The sequence below is a fragment of the Lissotriton helveticus genome, chromosome 11 (genome assembly GCF_964261635.1).
Source record: "Lissotriton helveticus chromosome 11, aLisHel1.1, whole genome shotgun sequence".
In the NCBI taxonomy this organism is placed as follows: domain Eukaryota; kingdom Metazoa; phylum Chordata; class Amphibia; order Caudata; family Salamandridae; genus Lissotriton; species Lissotriton helveticus.
The window spans coordinates 127673556-127691137 of NC_136072.1; the positions used below are offsets into that span (position 1 = coordinate 127673556).

General features: G+C 45.0%; 1 protein-coding gene across 2 annotated transcripts in view; it reads right to left on the reverse strand.

Annotated features, from left to right (window-relative positions):
- Positions 1 to 455: 455 nt before the first annotated feature.
- LOC144792047 (T-kininogen 1-like) overlaps positions 456 to 17582 on the reverse strand; it is a 207062-nt gene continuing 189935 nt past the window's right edge. For both annotated transcript variants that reach the window (XM_078666910.1, XM_078666909.1), the window contains one exon: positions 456 to 1066. In XM_078666910.1, coding sequence (XP_078523036.1) covers positions 593 to 1066 — 474 coding nt within the window. In that variant the 3' untranslated portion in view covers positions 456 to 592. The remainder of the gene's footprint in view (positions 1067 to 17582) is intronic.

Here is a 17582-nt window from a genome sequence, read left to right on the forward strand (position 1 = left end):
ACGCATTGCTGTTTTCACGCAGCGATGCGTCACTTTTCATAAATGAGGCCCCCGGTGCCTAACATAAAATTAATGTGTCCTTGTGTAACGCAACTGGTGCTCATGTAAAGCGCTCCGATACCTTCGGGTCGAGCTCTCGCTATATAAAACTCCGGAAAAAAAAGTTAATTGGGTCACTAAACCTTGCACACCATATCTTTTCTCCACATGAAATGCCCTTTAAGCCAGCGTTTTAGGTCTGTAGGCCAATGTAGCTTGAATATGGCCCCTTTACCTTTACTTACAATATCATTAATTGTGCTTGTTTTTATTTTAGTTCTTCTGCAAATGCTAAGTTGGCTCATCAGTCTCATTTATTTGCGGTGTGTAGACAATGTTTCTCTACACAAATACAGGGATAAAGGACTGAAAGAAAATGGAAGCGAAACAACAACACAAAGTCACAGACACCAGTGAAGAGTTTCTAATTTCTATCACTTTATACTTATTGAGCGAGCCAACATCATCATAGTAAATATCACACCGGAATTGCATCTTTGCTGCTTAGAAGCCAAGTTTAATCTGCTCTTTTGAATAGTGATATGTGTTTTTTTCACTTGTGCGCTGGCAATAATGATGCAACATGTGGCATCTTGTGCTTGGGCTCTCCTGGACATCCAGGTGAAACTGAGGGGATACTGGGAAAAGGCAGGGGTTCTGGATCCTTGACTGGACCACTGGTACCTGGGCCCACGGGTTCTGGCATGGAAGGACCCATTGGATGTGATGGGACAGGAATAATTGGAATTACAAAAACATCTGTCTCGTTGACAAGATCTATCCTCTGTACTAAGCCGACAGGTCGTCTTGCGTGTGGAGCGGTTGGTTTTAGCCCAGCCTGTTCTTCTGAAGAGCTTTCTTGAGCAATTTTTTCCTTCTGATCATGTTTTCTACTGAGATAAGAATGTTGATGTCGTTGTCCCCTTCCATGGCCATGTCTATGGCCGTGTCTATGACCATGACAATGGCGGCAACCATGACAATGGCGGCGACCATGACAATGGCGGCGGTGACCACGACCAGTTTGCTGTTACAAAAAGAAACAACAAAAAATGTAGTTACTGATAAAACATGATGTTTTTAAATATGACCATGAACACATATTTCCACAGTCTCTTAAATATTGATTTTTGCTTTTACTGTTCAGTTAAAAAGACAAGTCTGAAAAAGGAGATCAACACACAAACATAAAAAAAACACAAGGCTAAATTATGCTGCCACACAAATTATATATAACATAAAAAATTTAGCATGACTTGCCATGCAGAAAAAGATATCTGTCATAAAGGGGCTCCTGTGTTACATATACAATAAAAGCTCATCCTGTGATACTACTGGGAGCACCGGGATGGTGTGCAAGGCAATCAAATCACAATGTTAGAATGTGTGTAAGCACACAAGTGTGCTCCACCTTAACATGTATCTTTTTAGTTCTGGTGATAGCCAAGACCTTTTGCCATCAGCATTTGTCACCCCAAGTGTGACAGGTATGCCCAGACGTGGCCGCCCGTGCTCTCCTGGCCCCTGGAGTCAAGATAGCTTGGCAGATGAGGGGTGTTACCCCAAAACTGGTCCTAGGATGTTTGTTTCCAATCCAGAGAGGACCTGGCCTGGCAGTTCGGACTGGACTGTCCCCATGGGGAACAGGTTCAAGACTGATTTGCATATGGCTGGATCTAAACTGGAATGTCGTAGCGAGCATAATAAATGATAGATTTAGGCCCAGGTCTCTGTATTCGGGTAAATATATGACATTGTTCAGCATTCTGTCCATCAATTGTACATTTTTTCTTTTTGCATCAGCATCAAGACAGCAAAAATATACTGACAGATGCTTTTGGTCAATCACCACTCTTCATTTAATGGTTACTTTCACATCTTTGAACATCCAAGAGGAGTATTCCTTTCTCACCATTATGCAATCGGCTATTGGCTGTTTTATACACCCTGTTGGGAAGTGTTCCTTTACAATGCATGAGGTGCATTGTTTCGAGGAGCAGCCGCAGCTAGCAGGGTCTGTTTGTTGAATGCTGAAGACTTCTAGAAAGATCACTAAATGATACACAGTTTGCATGGCATCCATATTCTTACTAGAATTATGATCTAAAGAAGTATGCAAATCCACTATAGTAGTATCAGGTGGTTTTTTTTCTCCAAAAAAACAAACTTGTGCACAAAAGAACACTACATCAAAAATACTTATGCTTTTTTTAAAAAAATACAAATCTACTAAATATAGTGCATTTAACTAGATTTCTATTCATACAGTAGTTCAAGTAGTATGCAGTTTGTAGTGATTGTAGGGGGCCGGTTGCCTTTTCAAAAAGGGGTACGCGCTTTGTTATGAACAATGCACAGGTGAGACTTCGCATCAGCCCCCATCCGAGAAGTAGAATGGATGCTTGACTGTGTTGTGGCTTTTTTTAGGAGGTGAGTTTGAATATCAGCTCAAACTACAGGGCAAAAGGAAGAGAGCAGGAGAACAGATGCCTTGTCATCCTCATTCTCTACTACTTTAGCAGAGTATGAAGGCATTACTTCCAAATGCTATTGACAGATTGGAAATGCTTCATTTAGAAGTAGATGCAGTAAGTAACTTTTGGATACAATAACAGTACAGCTGTGTCAAGTAGCAGCAGGATCCAATAGGGCTAGTCCTCTTTTTTGTCTACAAGGGTCATTGAGATAGAAGAAGCTTTGCCAACAGATTGACAATGCAACATCTGCTTTGACAGTCCTTCTTCTATTTCTATGTATCACAATGAAAGTAAAAGAAGGTCTCTTTTTCTTGGAGATGATGCCTCCTTTTCTTTAAGCATCTACTACAAACTGAATGTTTCTTGCCACTTAGAATATGGAATAACTAGTCATTGTCATTTGGTGTAGCAACAGGCCTGGCTTTAGGGCGGTGCTACAGGTGCAGCCGCAACTGGTGTTAAGCTCGGAGGATGCTGTATGTTCAAATAGCTTATGGGTTTAAAAGCACCTGCTGCAAAGTTCCTTGTGTGTCCAGCAGTTTTCAGAAAACAGTACAAATATCAAGATAACGCTGCTGATTACCATTCGTGCAGGAGAGAAATCGAGTAGTGGCAGTTTTGATTAATAATAAAGTAGTGCATATGTGTGCTGAAAAGAACGTGTATCATGCAGACCACAGAAATGTATTTTATGCGGATAGCTCAGTGAATTTTATCTTTTGACACAGAGGTCATTTTGTTACTTGCAGTTCCTAAATTGCAATCATAATATAGCACAGTGACCTACGAAGTGTTTCCAAAGAGCTGCATGCATACTGCATGGTATAGGTTAGAAAGTTATGTTTTTCCTCAATCTTTCATTATCCCAATGTTGCTAAAAATGGTTAGTTTGAGTAAAGATACATTCTTATTAGTAAAGCCAACTGCAACAGCTGTGGTACGTTTTAAATTCTGAGATTGTGCTTCTACAGACCAAACACTTTAAATATACTGTCTACTTGGGGGCAAGGGCCAGGGTTCGTTATGGGAGAGGCGGTGAATGCACTAAGCACTTTAGCGTCAGAAGAGGAGTCAGGCAAGGGTGCATCCTCGCCCCATTCCTTTTTTCACTATTTATAAATAAATTAGAAACTGTACTGGTCCAAGAATGGCAAATCGCCCTATACCGGCAATTCCTGTACGCAGACGATGCGGTCGTGATGGCCCGCACACCGATGAGTCTTCAAAGGGTTGTAAACGTTTTTGTTAACTTTATGTCGACCTTGGGCCTTCTGTCAATTGCTCTATCACATTCACAATGAATTGCGGGACGGGATTAAAAAAGAAGACTAGGCCATTTTTATTGATTCAAAGGCTATAGAGTGCACAAAAACTTTTTCTTACCTTGGGATTTTATTTGATCATTTAGGAATGTGGTCCCTGGCAATCAAAGCAAGAAGGCTGTTATTCACCAAATCGTTGATGCCTTGACAAACTGCTGTAAAAAAACTAGGAAGACGTGCCCTTGCAGAAATGTTACAATATACAAGGAAAAATGCGTATCTATTGCAACTTATGGAACCGGAATTTGGGGCTTTTTAGGGGTCAAAGTTTTACAGCTCGCAGAACATATGTTTCTGAGGTCTCTCTTGGCAGACCCAGACAGTACCTCAACCTACATATGTCACCAAGAACTTGGTGTTTCATACTTAAAGGATATAATTAAGACACAGCCTGTCCTCTTGTGGCATAGTATATGGCCTGCAGATGAGACAGATTTGAATCAGCAAATACTGAACGATGCCTTGGCAACTGATGGGGTCAGAAACATATGATGGCTAGACTATGTTAAAAAGTTTATGTTTAAACTAGGTCATCCTGAATACTATAGGTTTGTTTATTGTACAGTTAATAAAAACTCACAATTTTAAAACGTACAAATGTTAAAAGTCAGTATTTTCTTTAAAACAAAAGGAGCCATGGCGCGAGTATTTATGAATGTAAAAGTCTCAGCTTGAGTTGCGTGAGAATACTATAAAGATCCATAGACTATGCAAAATGTGTCTAGGAAAGAACTTAAAGCCAGTTGTATGCAATACTTAGGTGAAGCAAGAACCTCAACTGAATTAAAGAAATCAATGGTGCAAGCATATTACCTGGCCCTAATGACCCCAACTATACAGCCATATAATCGGTTTGATTCCTGACGATTACGAAAGGTTTCTCTTGACACGTTTTAGGTTGAACATGTTACATCGACTGTTAAGTTTCCCTTTACAAAATAATTGGCCGAGAGCCTTATGCAATTGCCCAGTGATGACATTTCGGTACAATCGGCGTTACATATATTGCTTATTTGTGAATTTTATTCTATACCGAAAAGGAGATGGATTATTCCTGTACTTAAAAAATTTGGTATGAGACAATATTACCCTGCATTTTTGACCCTTCAACAGCCAGATGATGATTTTACTATTGCCTCCGTGATTGCTTTTAAAAAAAAAAAAATTTAAGTCGCATTAATCAATTCTGATGTGAGTCAGTTAATTTTAGGTAAACATAATTTCGAAAGATGTTTTAATAGTTGTGAGATATGTAATTGAGCTTTTATGGTTAACTATGATAGTTACTGAATAAAGAACTTTTGATTTGATTTGATGACTGCCTACTAGTCACGGTGACATGTGCCTCCTACACCTTCTAATCCTCATTGTTTTATATAATATTTACTATACTCTGATTGACAAATGTTTGATTAATTGCCTCTGTAAAATGTGTGTGTGATGGAAATTGCTCTGACAGCCTATGCTGGTATGAGTAGCGCTACAACACAAATGAAATTCACATGAGAGATTGGTTCTGGCAACTTGAGGGAAACTGATGAGGGTAGTAGTGAGAGGATCTGTGGAGAAGGAGGTCATTGGGAGGCACCACGCGTGCTAAAGTCGCCCCTGTTTAGCAGCAAGACAGCGATGTAAGAAACAAATAAAAGTTAGATTGTAGAGTGGCGCTTAGCCACAATGCTGAACCACAGCTGTTACTTATAGTGTTATAATTGTACTTCAGTTGCATTACAGTTTTCAGAATTTGCATGAAAACATTAATCTCCAAGTTGTACATAAACATGATCTTGGAACATGTGTGTTGAAAATGTGAATGCATATATGTGCACATGCTCATGGGCATGTTAGGATACTTATGAGGTTCACTGACAAAATATCGACTAGGAAAACACCGACCTACAAAATGATCAAGGCAAAAATATTGACAAAAACATATGGGCTACCTATACTTAAAAAGGTAAGTGCAAAAATATAAAAAAAAATGTTAGAAATATTGTTGTATTAAATATACATTTTTAAATATATACAGATTTAAATATTGAAAATAAAATATTTTAAACGCCAATATTAATTCAATAAAAATAAAATATTTTAAATATATATTTTAACAAATATATCAAATTAATTTACTTTCAAAAACTTAGACACAAATACATAAATACATATATATTAACATATATCTATTTAAAAATATAATTAAACTAATATTTGTAAATTATATTAGATTTGAAAATTGTTTAAATAATATAATATAAAAAAAGAAATATATATATATATATACATATATATATATATATATATATATATATATATATATATATATATATATATATATATATATATATATATATATATATATATATATATATATATATATTATATTTATATTGCCACTCCTGGTGCAATCAAGCATGCGTGCACTCCTCCCGTCAAATAACGCCAACTGCAAAGTTCTCCAAAGAATTTATTTTCAATGCATCAAGCCAAGGCTTGATACATTGGAAATACATTCAACAGTAGGGAAAGTGCACAGTAGAAACAGTACAACAGTAGGAAAAGTGTTGTAATGCGGAGAGGTAAAATTTACTATTCCCACTCCAATAAATGCAACAGAGGGGATTTTGTGTTGGATAGCGGAAGGGTAATCTTTTCTAATCCCACTCCAGTCAGTTCAACATTAAAAACAAACAAAATATCTTCAAAAAAATAACAATATCCTTAAAATAAAGTAAATTAAAGAATATATAAATATGTTGAAAAATAAAATAAAAATATATGTATTATTAAAAACTAAAACGTATTATAATGTTAAATACATATCACAAATACCTACAAATATTATTATAATTAAAATACAAAAATAATGTTCATACAAATAAATATTTTTATTTTGTAATTATTTATTAACAGAAATATTAATTATGACATAATTTAGTTTGGTTACTTCCCACCCCATAACACCACAAAACTCACAACCTGCACCTAAAAAATAATTTACATTGTTAATATAAATAATCATCAACAAACTAATTTTCATTCATTAACTATTAATTATTAATTAATTATATTTAATGTACTTCCCACAATATACCCCCACAAACACAATTAATGATTTAATTAATAATTCATATTTATTTAAAAAAATATTAATTCCTTGAAATCAATTTACTCCCCACCCCATAACCCTACACAACCCACATGTAAAATCTAAAAACAGAAAATTATTTGCACAATTAACATAAGTAATTACCAATTAAACAAATATTATTCATTAAAAAACAAATTATAATTTATTAAAATTAACAAACTTCCCACCCTTTACCCCTATCATCCCCAGTAACAGCACCTAAAATTAAACTTTAAAACTATAAAATACACAATTAAAATAAATGCTTAATTAAATAACTAATAGCAGTTAACATTGAATTATAAATTAATTAAAATTATTTTGCACCCCACCCTTTCCTCCTATAATACCCAAAACCGACACCAAATAACATGTAATTAAACAATTAACATAATTAAATATCAATTAATTATTAATAATCAAAAATGTAGGGGGCGTGGCCAAGAGAGCCATCATGGCGGACACAGCTTAATTGAGCTCCGTCCCACCCGACATGGATTCTTACCAGTATTCTGCCTCCCCCCGTTCTAGTGCCACTCAGAGGGGAGAATCCTGCACCGGAACCCGGCGGCGAGCACTTGGCGCAGTTTCGAGAGATTTGGTGCGCCGGGAGCCGGCGATTGCGGGCGTGCAGTGTGGGGACTATCCAGTGTGGTGAAGCCGGGGACCTCGAGTTTTGTGGCTCCCGGCGTTCGAAGTGGCGGTGGTGCTGCGGGGTGAGTCCCTGTCTTGGTGGGACCTGCGGTGGCCTGTGGACCCTGCTGCGGTGCCTGACAGTGCTGGCCTGCCCCTCTGGGGTCCCTGGTGCCGGGGGCTCTGGGATAAGGGGCCCGATTCTGGTCCATGTAAGGCGGTGGTGTGGCGAGGCCTGGAATTCAGCAGCAGAGCCGGGGGCTCGAGTTTGGAGTCCCATTGAAGCGGACGCCGGCCATTGACCCTGTGGTGGTCGCTCGGGGAGCACATCGGCCCCAGAAGGACAAACGTACGGAGGAGAGCAGTGATTCCCGTGGCGCGCACCTGACGCAGTATTGAGTGATTTGGTGCACCGGGGGCAGGAGATTGCAGCTGTACAGTGTGGGGCCTATCCAGTGTGGTGAAGCCAGGAACCTCGAGTTTCGTGGCGCCCGGCAATTGAAGTGGCGGTGGTGCTGCGGGGCGAGTCCCTGGCTTGCTTGATGGGACCTGAGGTGGCCTGTGGACCCTGCGGTGGCGCCTGACAGTGCCGGCCTGTCCCTCTGGAGTTCCTGGTGCCAGGGGCTCCAGGGGTTGGAGGCCCAATCCTTGTCCATGTAAGGCGGCGGAGTGGCGAGGCCTAGAACTCAGCAGCAGAGCCGGGGGCTCGAGTTTGGAGACCCCCTGGGGAAGACGCCGGCCATAGACCCTGTGGTGGACACTCGGGGAGCACATCGGCCCCCAAAAGGACAAAAGTTAGGAGGAGAGCAGCGATCCCCGGGGGCGCGACCGGGGGGCATTGCTGACACATGTGGCTGGAGGGGGCCTGTGGCCCGCCCCGGGGTCGGATCAGGCCGCATTTGTAGAGCGAGCGGAGCAGGGGCCTGCACGGAGTATACCTGGGCCCTGGAGCCCGTTGCTGAGAGGGGCCTGGATTGGAATGGGGCCTCCTGGTGCTGGGCCTGCCCTGGACGTGAGCTGGTGGTCTGGGGGCCCACCCCGACTGGCTGGGACCTTGTATTGGTGCTGTGTTCTGGAGCTGTAACATAAGGCGCAGCCCCTTCCTGGTGGGCATTGTCCTGAATGCCGCGCTGACGTGTGGGGAAGGAGGAGGTTAGCCAAATAATTATTCGACGGCCAGGCCGGGCCGCGGCGGTTGTAGGGGCCATACGGAGGTCTAGTTTGTGTCCTGCGGCCCAAGGGAGACATTGAGGGCCTCTCAACAGTGGGTCCGGTAGAGGAGGTGAGGGGAATTGGCCTGGACAGTGGGTTCTAACTTGAAGGGGCCTGCTGGTGGGCAGAGAGTGGCAGGACTCACATACGCAGCCCCGGTATTGCTGAGGTGGACCTGCCAGTGGACGCAATGAGTTTACCCCCGGGGACAGCCCACGGTGACTGGTAGCCATGACGCGAGGTGGTAGTGGTGTCGGGCCCCCCAAGCAGGGGACCATCGACAAATTCACGGGACCGAGTGGAGGCGCAGGTGCGACGGGCGGTCGTCAAGACACTGGGCCAGATAACGTGTCCCTGATGGCAGCCATAACACAGTCCCGGGACATGTTGGATGCGAAGATAGGGGCTGTGGGGTCAGACGTCACATTATTGCGCCAAGACCTGCGAAATGCCGTGTCCCGCATAACGGAGGCTGAAACACATATCTCGAGGGTGGAAGATGACGTCGCGGCCCTGAAGTGTAAGGTGGCCAGTAAGGAGGGCATTCAGAAGTGCTTGGCACTCTGGGCGGAGGACGCGGAGGGGAGGGCCCGGCGGAACAATATACACCTGGTTGGGCTCCTGGAGGGATGTGAGAAAGGCAACATGGAGGGCTTCTTGACACAGTGGCTGGAGGGCTGGCTCCCCCTGACTCCCTTTCCAGATGTTTCGTGATTGAGCGGGCACACAGGGCCCTCATGCAAAAACCGCCGGTAGGGGCCCGTCCGCGGCCGGTGATAGCCAAGCTGTTAAACTATCATGATCGGGACACTATTCTGCGACAAGCCAGGGCAAAAGAACCGCTGATGTATGAGAACCACCATATCCTGATCTTTCCAGACTACACACGCTTGGTGCAACAGCAATGGCAGCGGCAATCACTTACGGCAGCGAAGGCTCGCCTGAGAGATCTTAAACTTCCCTATGCCTTGCTCTACCCGGCCCGCTTGCGGGTCATGTATTAGTCTCGCACCCACTTCTTTGATACCCCCGAGGAGGTGTTCAAATGGACAGATGAGACGGTGACAGTGAGAGTGCATACACCGCCGGGGCTGGAGTCAGATTCATCTCAGAGTGGGAAGCAGACGCAGGCCTCGCGGGGGACACGGCAGAAGAGTAACTGGAGGTCCAGGTCCAGACAACGCTCTGCATCTGGCAGTGCTTCGGAGAGGGAGAAGGGGGCTTCTGGAAGCCAAACAGAGGATCCTTGAGGATCCCGACGGACAAACCAAAGGGGCTGGGTCTGCAATATCACGGAACGCAACTTTGTGCCTTAGCATGCTGTGGTTTTTACTAATTCGCGGGCAAGAGGTGATTGATGCGTAGATATGCAAATGGCCTTGAGTAAGATGGGTGGCTAAGGGGTGGGGGAAGGGGTGGTATGGGCGGACTGTCCCCCTAATTGCAGGTTGGTTGAGGGTGTTTGAGGGTCTGGGGTTTGTTTGATGGGGATCCATTGGTGTAGACGGCCTCAGGCTCCATGTTGGGGCCGAGAGTTTGCTATACCGCGACATGTACTTCAATGTTTTTGAGGTATTGAGTGGAGGTAGGGGGGAGGGGATGGGGGTTTGTTGGCACTGGGGGGGTTCAGTTGGGGAGGGGTGGGAGTTGCATGGTCACGTGGGGGTCTCGATACGATAGTTGGTATGTGTGCACCTGAATGGCCCAGAACCTGGGCACCCACGCTGGATGTTCCCTGATGGCGCAGATGGGCCTGGGGGCTCTTTCCGAGTCCTCAGCTGGAATGTGCGGGGAATCCTAGAGGAGAGCGGTATTGCGGCAGGCAAAGAGGGCTGGAGCGGACGTACTGCTGCTGCAGGAAACTCACCTACTGGGTACGAAAATACTGTGTTTGCAACACTACGGCTACCATCAGGTATTTCATGCAGGCTTCACTTAGGGATCCACCTCGGAGTGGGCAGGAGGTGGGTCCGTCAACTAAGCTGAATGACATGGCTAGGGGGGTTGAACTGGGTAGATACTTGGCGACACCTACACAGTAACTTGCTGTACACAAATCTTTCTCTAGGTTAGATTATATATTTGTTCCCAGAGCGGAGATTAATAGAGTGGAATCGGCGGATATACTGCCACGCAGGCTTTCGGACCACTCTCCCACTACCATTGACTTTTGTTTGGGCAGGGGGCGGCGGCCTTTTCGATGGCGCCTCTCTGTTTGGCACCTACAGCAGCCGGATTATCAGAGGCATATGAGCGAGGCCATTGTCCACTTTTTGGTTGAGAATGTGGGACCTGTGGCGGATGCCGGAACATTATGGGAGGCCATGAAGCCGACACTGCGGGGAAAGGACAAAGCTTGGTGCGCAGCGGCTCGGAGGAAGCGCAGGGAGGACTTGGTACGGGCTGAGGCTGAGATTGAGGCGTTGGAGCATCGGGGAAGCGTAGACTGCGAGGTTCAAGCGGTGGGGCAGCTCCTTCTGGCGCAGCAGTCCTATGCCTCTATGTTGATAGACGAGGTGAAACAGATATGGCTCGCGACGCGCAGTAGGATCTACCAGTGGGGGGACAAGTCAGGAACGATGCTACATCGGTAATGTCAGGGCACGTTCCAGGCTCAGACCCTACTGGGGGTTCTGGATGGTGTGGGATCCCCAGTCCCAGACCCTAAAGTGTTAGCTGAAGGCTTTGCTGCATACTATGCAGATCTCTACGCCCCGAATGAATGCCTCCCTGCGGATGTGGTAGACAAATTCCTAGCAGATTTACCGCCGCGCGCAGTCTCAGATGAGGTGCGGGAGCGCCTGGAGCGCCCCCTGACAGCGGAGGAACTGGGTACCGCCCTGGGTGAACTTAACACGGAAAAGGCCCCAGGGCCCAATGGGTTGCCCAGCAAATTGTATAAGAAGTATCACCTACAGCTTGGTGCTCATTACAGAGCGGTCATGGAGGAGGCTAGGGAACAGGGCAGCCTCACCCCAGATTGCATGTGGCTATAGCAACGGTTCGGAACGCGGGGTTACCGGCGGTGCTTCTTTTAGCGGATATGGACAGGGCGTTTGACTTGCTGAGTTGGGTCTACCTGTTCACACTCCTGCCTCGGCTCAACCTTGGTCCCCACTTTTTGTAATATATACGACTTTTATACACAGATCTGACAGCCTCGGTTCGGGTTGCAGGGGCTTTATCTTCCAGGTTTTCCATCGAGAGGGGCACCAGGCAGGGCTGCCCCCTCTCGCCATATTTATTTGCTCTAGCAATGGAGCCGCTGGCTACATGGGTACGCATGGACGCACAGCTACGGGGGTTCGAGTGGGAGCAGGGGCCGTCTGATAGAATTGCGCTATATGCAGACGATGTCCTGTTCTTCCTCACCGACATCAATAGGTCAGGGCCGCGCCTCATGCGAATCATGCAAATCTTCGGCGAGACCTCGGGGCACCCTCGCAATCGACCTTGTGGATGTTGGGGGAGCACTTGAGGGTGGGGGATTGGGCATCGGCCCTACAGGTGGCAGTGGGGGGTATTAAGTATCTGGGGGTGTTCTTATCCGAGGCCCCCACGGTTTCCTGGGAGTGGAACGTGGTGCCTGTCTGGGAGCAGGTCAGGGCGGCTATTAGAACATGGACCCGTATGCCACTGACAATCTATGGTAGGTCCGCCATATTTAAGATGGTGACCCTCCCCAGGCTACTTTACCAATTGCAAAATCACCCCTATCCTATTTCGCCTCAGTGGTTCAGACAGATGGATTCAGTGTTGGGGCAGTTCCTTTGGGCAGGGGGTACAGTACGGGTGGCACTGTGTACCTGCTTCCTGTCAACTTACTGTGGTGGATTGGCGACCTCTGATATCCTCTTCTATTACCAGGCCTCTCACCTCTTAGTTTTAAATGAGTGGTGGTATGGGAACAGGGGAGACCTGGCATACGCTCTGGAGCGCTACCTGATGAGATCCCATACACTGCACACAATACTATATGCGGCACAGGTGCGGAAGACATTACCACCCATCACGCAGACAGTATTCCGGATCTGGAGACAAGCGCTACGGCGTATGGGATGGTGGAACACTCTGACAGGTGAAACTCCCCTCTGGTGTAATGGACGCCTGCCCGGTCTGGCGACTCTGCGGGGTTTCGGGGGCTGGGATAGCAATGGGATATCAACCATAGGGGATGTACTGACAGGAGTAACACTTAAGTCATTTCAAGATCTGAGCCAGGAATATGGTATGCCCCGTTCTCAATTTTTTAGATACCTTCAATTCCGCCACACCCTCGCCCCATGTCTAGAGGGGTTGGATTCCCTTCCCGAGTTTAGTCCTCTGGAAGCGAAGGTGTTCATGGGTGATTTGGAGACAAAAAAGATCTCGCGTATATATCAATCCCTGGTTACACATTGCTCCCCTTCGCTGCAAAAATTACGAGAGTCCTGGGAAGGGGATGTGGGAGAACTGGAAGAAGAGGATTAGAGAGAGGCACTGGCGGCCCCCAGGGGTGCTGCCATTGCAATACGCCTACGGCTCATTCAATTTAAGTACCTCCACAGGGTGTACTTCACTAGACAGCGTTTGTGGCGGGCGGGATTGATTGCCTCCCCAGATTGTCTCCGATGTGGTCAGGAAATTGGGACATTCATACACACGGTGTGGAGCTGTAATTCACTGGATAGGTTCTGGAGTGGGGTGTGGGATTGTATGTCTGAGGTCCTGGGGTGGGAGCTCCCCTGTATGCCGCAGCTGGGCCTACTGCATGTCATGGATGGAGTGGGGGGCAACATCTATAAGAGGCATTTACTCCTGCTGGGTCTCACACTGGCCAAAAGGGATGTTGCCGGAGCATGGAAGGATACGCGGGCCCCCTCAGTAGTGGCATGGAAGAGAGGGCTCGAATTCTGTATGGGTATGGAACGGCCGATCTTTGTTGCCCGGGGATGTCCACAAAAGCATTTTAAAATTTGGAAGGGCTGGGCTGATTTTAGGGGTCTTTGGCTTGAACCTCCGGTGGAACAGGACCCTCCGATGGACGTGTGATGGGGCTATGATAGCAGGTGCTCGCATTCTGTTGGTTGCGTACATAAGGAACTGGAGACGTGAAAGGGAGACCATGCGGCGGGGCTGGGTGGGATCCGGGAGGGGGGAGCTTTAGGGGGGGAGGGGGGAGCTTGAGGGGGGTTAATCTTGCTTTGTTTGTATTTGCTTGTTCCTATAAGACAAATGGATTGCAATCTAAATGTGAAGGTACATCTGACCTGCAGATATCTCTGGGGTACAGAGCTCTGCGAAAATGTATTCAATCTTTGAATAAAAATTGTTTAAAAAAAAAAAATCAAAAATGTAGTAATTCATTAAAAATGAATTACTTCCCAACCTTTACCCCTATAAACCCCCAAACCCGCACCTAAAAGAAATTACGCAATTACCATAATTAATTATCAATTAATGAATAAATATTAATTAACAACTAATTATTCATTAATTAAAAATACATTACTTCCAACCTTTTACCCCAATAAACCCCACAACTCACACATAAAATTTACCAAAAAATAATTTCGAGCACAATTAACACTATTAAATATCAATCAAATAAACATTAATATATAAAAATAATCATTAACTTATTATAATTAAATTACTACCCACTCTATTCCCCTATAACTCCACAACCAGATATGGAACTAAAAAACACAATATTCAATTAAATTAAATGTAATAACTACAAAAAATGTAACCCATATATTAAAAAACATAAACAATACCCATACCAAAAAATTACATCAGATACATTTAAAATATATGCAAAAATACATAACACAAATTAAAGAATGATATTTAAAAAAACTATGGGGGTCATTAACATGGCGGGCAGACTTTGTCCGCCTGCCATACCCCCTGGAAATGGGACCGCCCGCCATATGATTCCGTGGGTGACATTAGGATGCACCCGCCACCCTGGCGGGCGCATCTTGCATTTTCAACATTGCAATCCCAAAAATGCATGTAGTGCATGTGCATCCACAACGTGGCAGGCTCCGCGCGTTGCCTGCCATGTTGTGCATGCAGATGTACTGGGGTACCATAGGTACCCCCCCATGTGCCCCCCCACCCCCACAACATCCTGGGGGCCCGCAACGGAACCCCAACCTAGAAAACCGCATGCCTTTCCGTGGCGGCAACGCCACCACGGAAAGACTCCCTCCTGCCTGCATCCAAATATGGATGGCGATGTCTAGCAGACACCGCCACCATATGAAACCCAATTCCGCCCGGTCGACTCGTCGAATGGGCGGAAAAGCGGCAGACGGTCTTCCCGCCTGCTGCGCTCCCCCGCCATACTAATATGGTGGGGGGGAAATGGGTGGCGGGCTAGGATGTAGGGCGGATCGCCACCATCCGCATGGCGGTGGCGATCCGCCCTACATTTTAATGGACCCCTTAATTTTTACAAACGATATTAATGACTTCTATATTTTAAAAATTTATATTACTTACCTTAAAATCGATATTCTTGTTGACGATATTCTTGCTCATTATATTTTCATGTTACGATATTTCCAACTCAATAATTGTGTCAGTCGATATTACTGACTCAATATTTCGTCTGAATACCACATATGGATGTGCAATATGCAACTTCTGTTTAAGTGCATATGCACACACCCAACTGTGAAGTAGGTATATTTTGATAGAACACAATTAGAGTAAAATATTTCTAGAATTCGATTGGTGGTTGTTATTTAGTTTTTCTATAAATAATATTAAAGCATTCCCTTTAAAAACAGCTTCAGACTTACTGGGGGTCCCTGGGGGCCAACTAGCCCACCAGGAGCCTCCAGCATGCGCCAGGGGGTTGCATTGCAGAGAGGTGTAATGAGGCCACACCCTTTTTTACACCTCTCTGCAACGCAGCCCCCGTGCATGTTTGAAGAGGGGGAACTAATTCTCCTTGCATACTGGGGGTCCCTGGGGGCCAACTAGCCCACCTGGAACCTCCAGTATGTGCCAGGGGGCTCCATTGCACAGAGGTGTAATGAGGCTATGCTTCTTTTTACACCTCTCTGCAATGCAGGCCACTGGCGCGTTTGCAGAGGGGGGACTAATTCCCCATGCATACTGGGGGTCCCTGGGTCATATCTGCCCAAACGCCGAAATTCTGAACGATTCGAAATGACTTTTTTTGAGAAACATTTGGATTTGTAGTATCATGTCCTATACTTTGGAATTTTTGAAAGACTGACTTTGAGGATGCTATAAATTACTCAAGTCTGCCCGAATTGTGTGAGTAAAATTGATACCTAGTCACTTTAAATAAGAATGTACTTACATCTCGTCTAACATTTGGAAGAAATATCTAGTTATATGACAACAGGATACCGACATAACTTGAAGGAAATAAGAACGCCCTGAAGAAGTTCTGTTGTACAGAACGAAACGCGTCAGCTGGCTGTGGTACATAAACTTAAGGAAAATAAAAGCATTTGAATATACACCAAGATTCAGCGCTTCAATAAGGACTCTAAGTGATATGATTTGATTGGACTTATTGTGCAAGTGGTGCTGTGCCAAACTTTAGAATATTCTCCACTACTCTCTACTACTCATTCTCTACTACTCTACTACTCTCTACTATTCTCTCTCTACTACTCACTCGCTACTACTCACTATCTACTACTCTCTACTACTCACTCTCTACGACTCTCTACTCTCTACTACTCACTCTCTACTACTCTCTCTCTACTACTCACTCTTTACTACTCACTATCTACTACTCTCTACTACTCACTCTCTACTACTCACTCTCTATTACTCTCTACTACTCACTCTCTACTACTCTCTCTCTACTACTCTCTACAACTCACTCTACAACTCACTCTCTACTACTCTCTACTATTCTCTCTCTCTGCTACTCACTCTCTACTACTCTCTACTACTCACTCTTTACTACTCTCTACTACTCACTCTCTACTGCTCTCTACTACTCACTCTCTACTGCTCTCTACTACTCACTCAACTACTTACTCTCTACTACTCTCTACTACTCAATCTCTACTACTCTCTACTAATCACTCTACTATTCACCCTACTACTCTCTACTACTCACTCTCTGCTACTCTCTCTACTGCTCTCTACTACTCTCCACTACTCACTCTCTACTCTCTATTACTCACTCTCTTCTCTCTACCTCTCTCTGCTTCTCTCTCTACCTCTCTACCTCTACCTCTCTACCTCTACACCTCTACCTCTCTACCTCTACACCTCTACCTCTCTACCTCTCTTTACACGCACACATATACACACATATATATGCATATATATGCATATGAATTTATGTATGTGTACATATATATCAGGAAAAACAAAGGAGAGAGTAAGGGATAGTGTCCACTTCAGGTGGACGAGGAATACTCCTGTTCCCCTGGACAAGGATATGGAAAAACAAAAGAAGGAGTAGTTCCCGACGTATAGGCTAGAGGTTTTTCAAGATTGGAATATTAGTCCTTTTCTAAAAAAACCCTCACTCACCACCTAGTGGTGACATGCTTCATCATCGGGGTCCATCCTGGTGGCCTAGCGTCACCAGGGTGTGCTTCAACACCTGTACTACAGTGGAGCGGGTTGTGAGATGGAAGTGCAAAAAAGGTGATGTTAAAAATTGTCCTGGTTTAACTTTGGAAAAGTGAATTTTATTAAAAAGCAACTGGACAATGTTAAGATAGGTGCGAGATACTGGAAGGGAGGGTTACGACCTACGTATCTCTGTATGTGTTATAG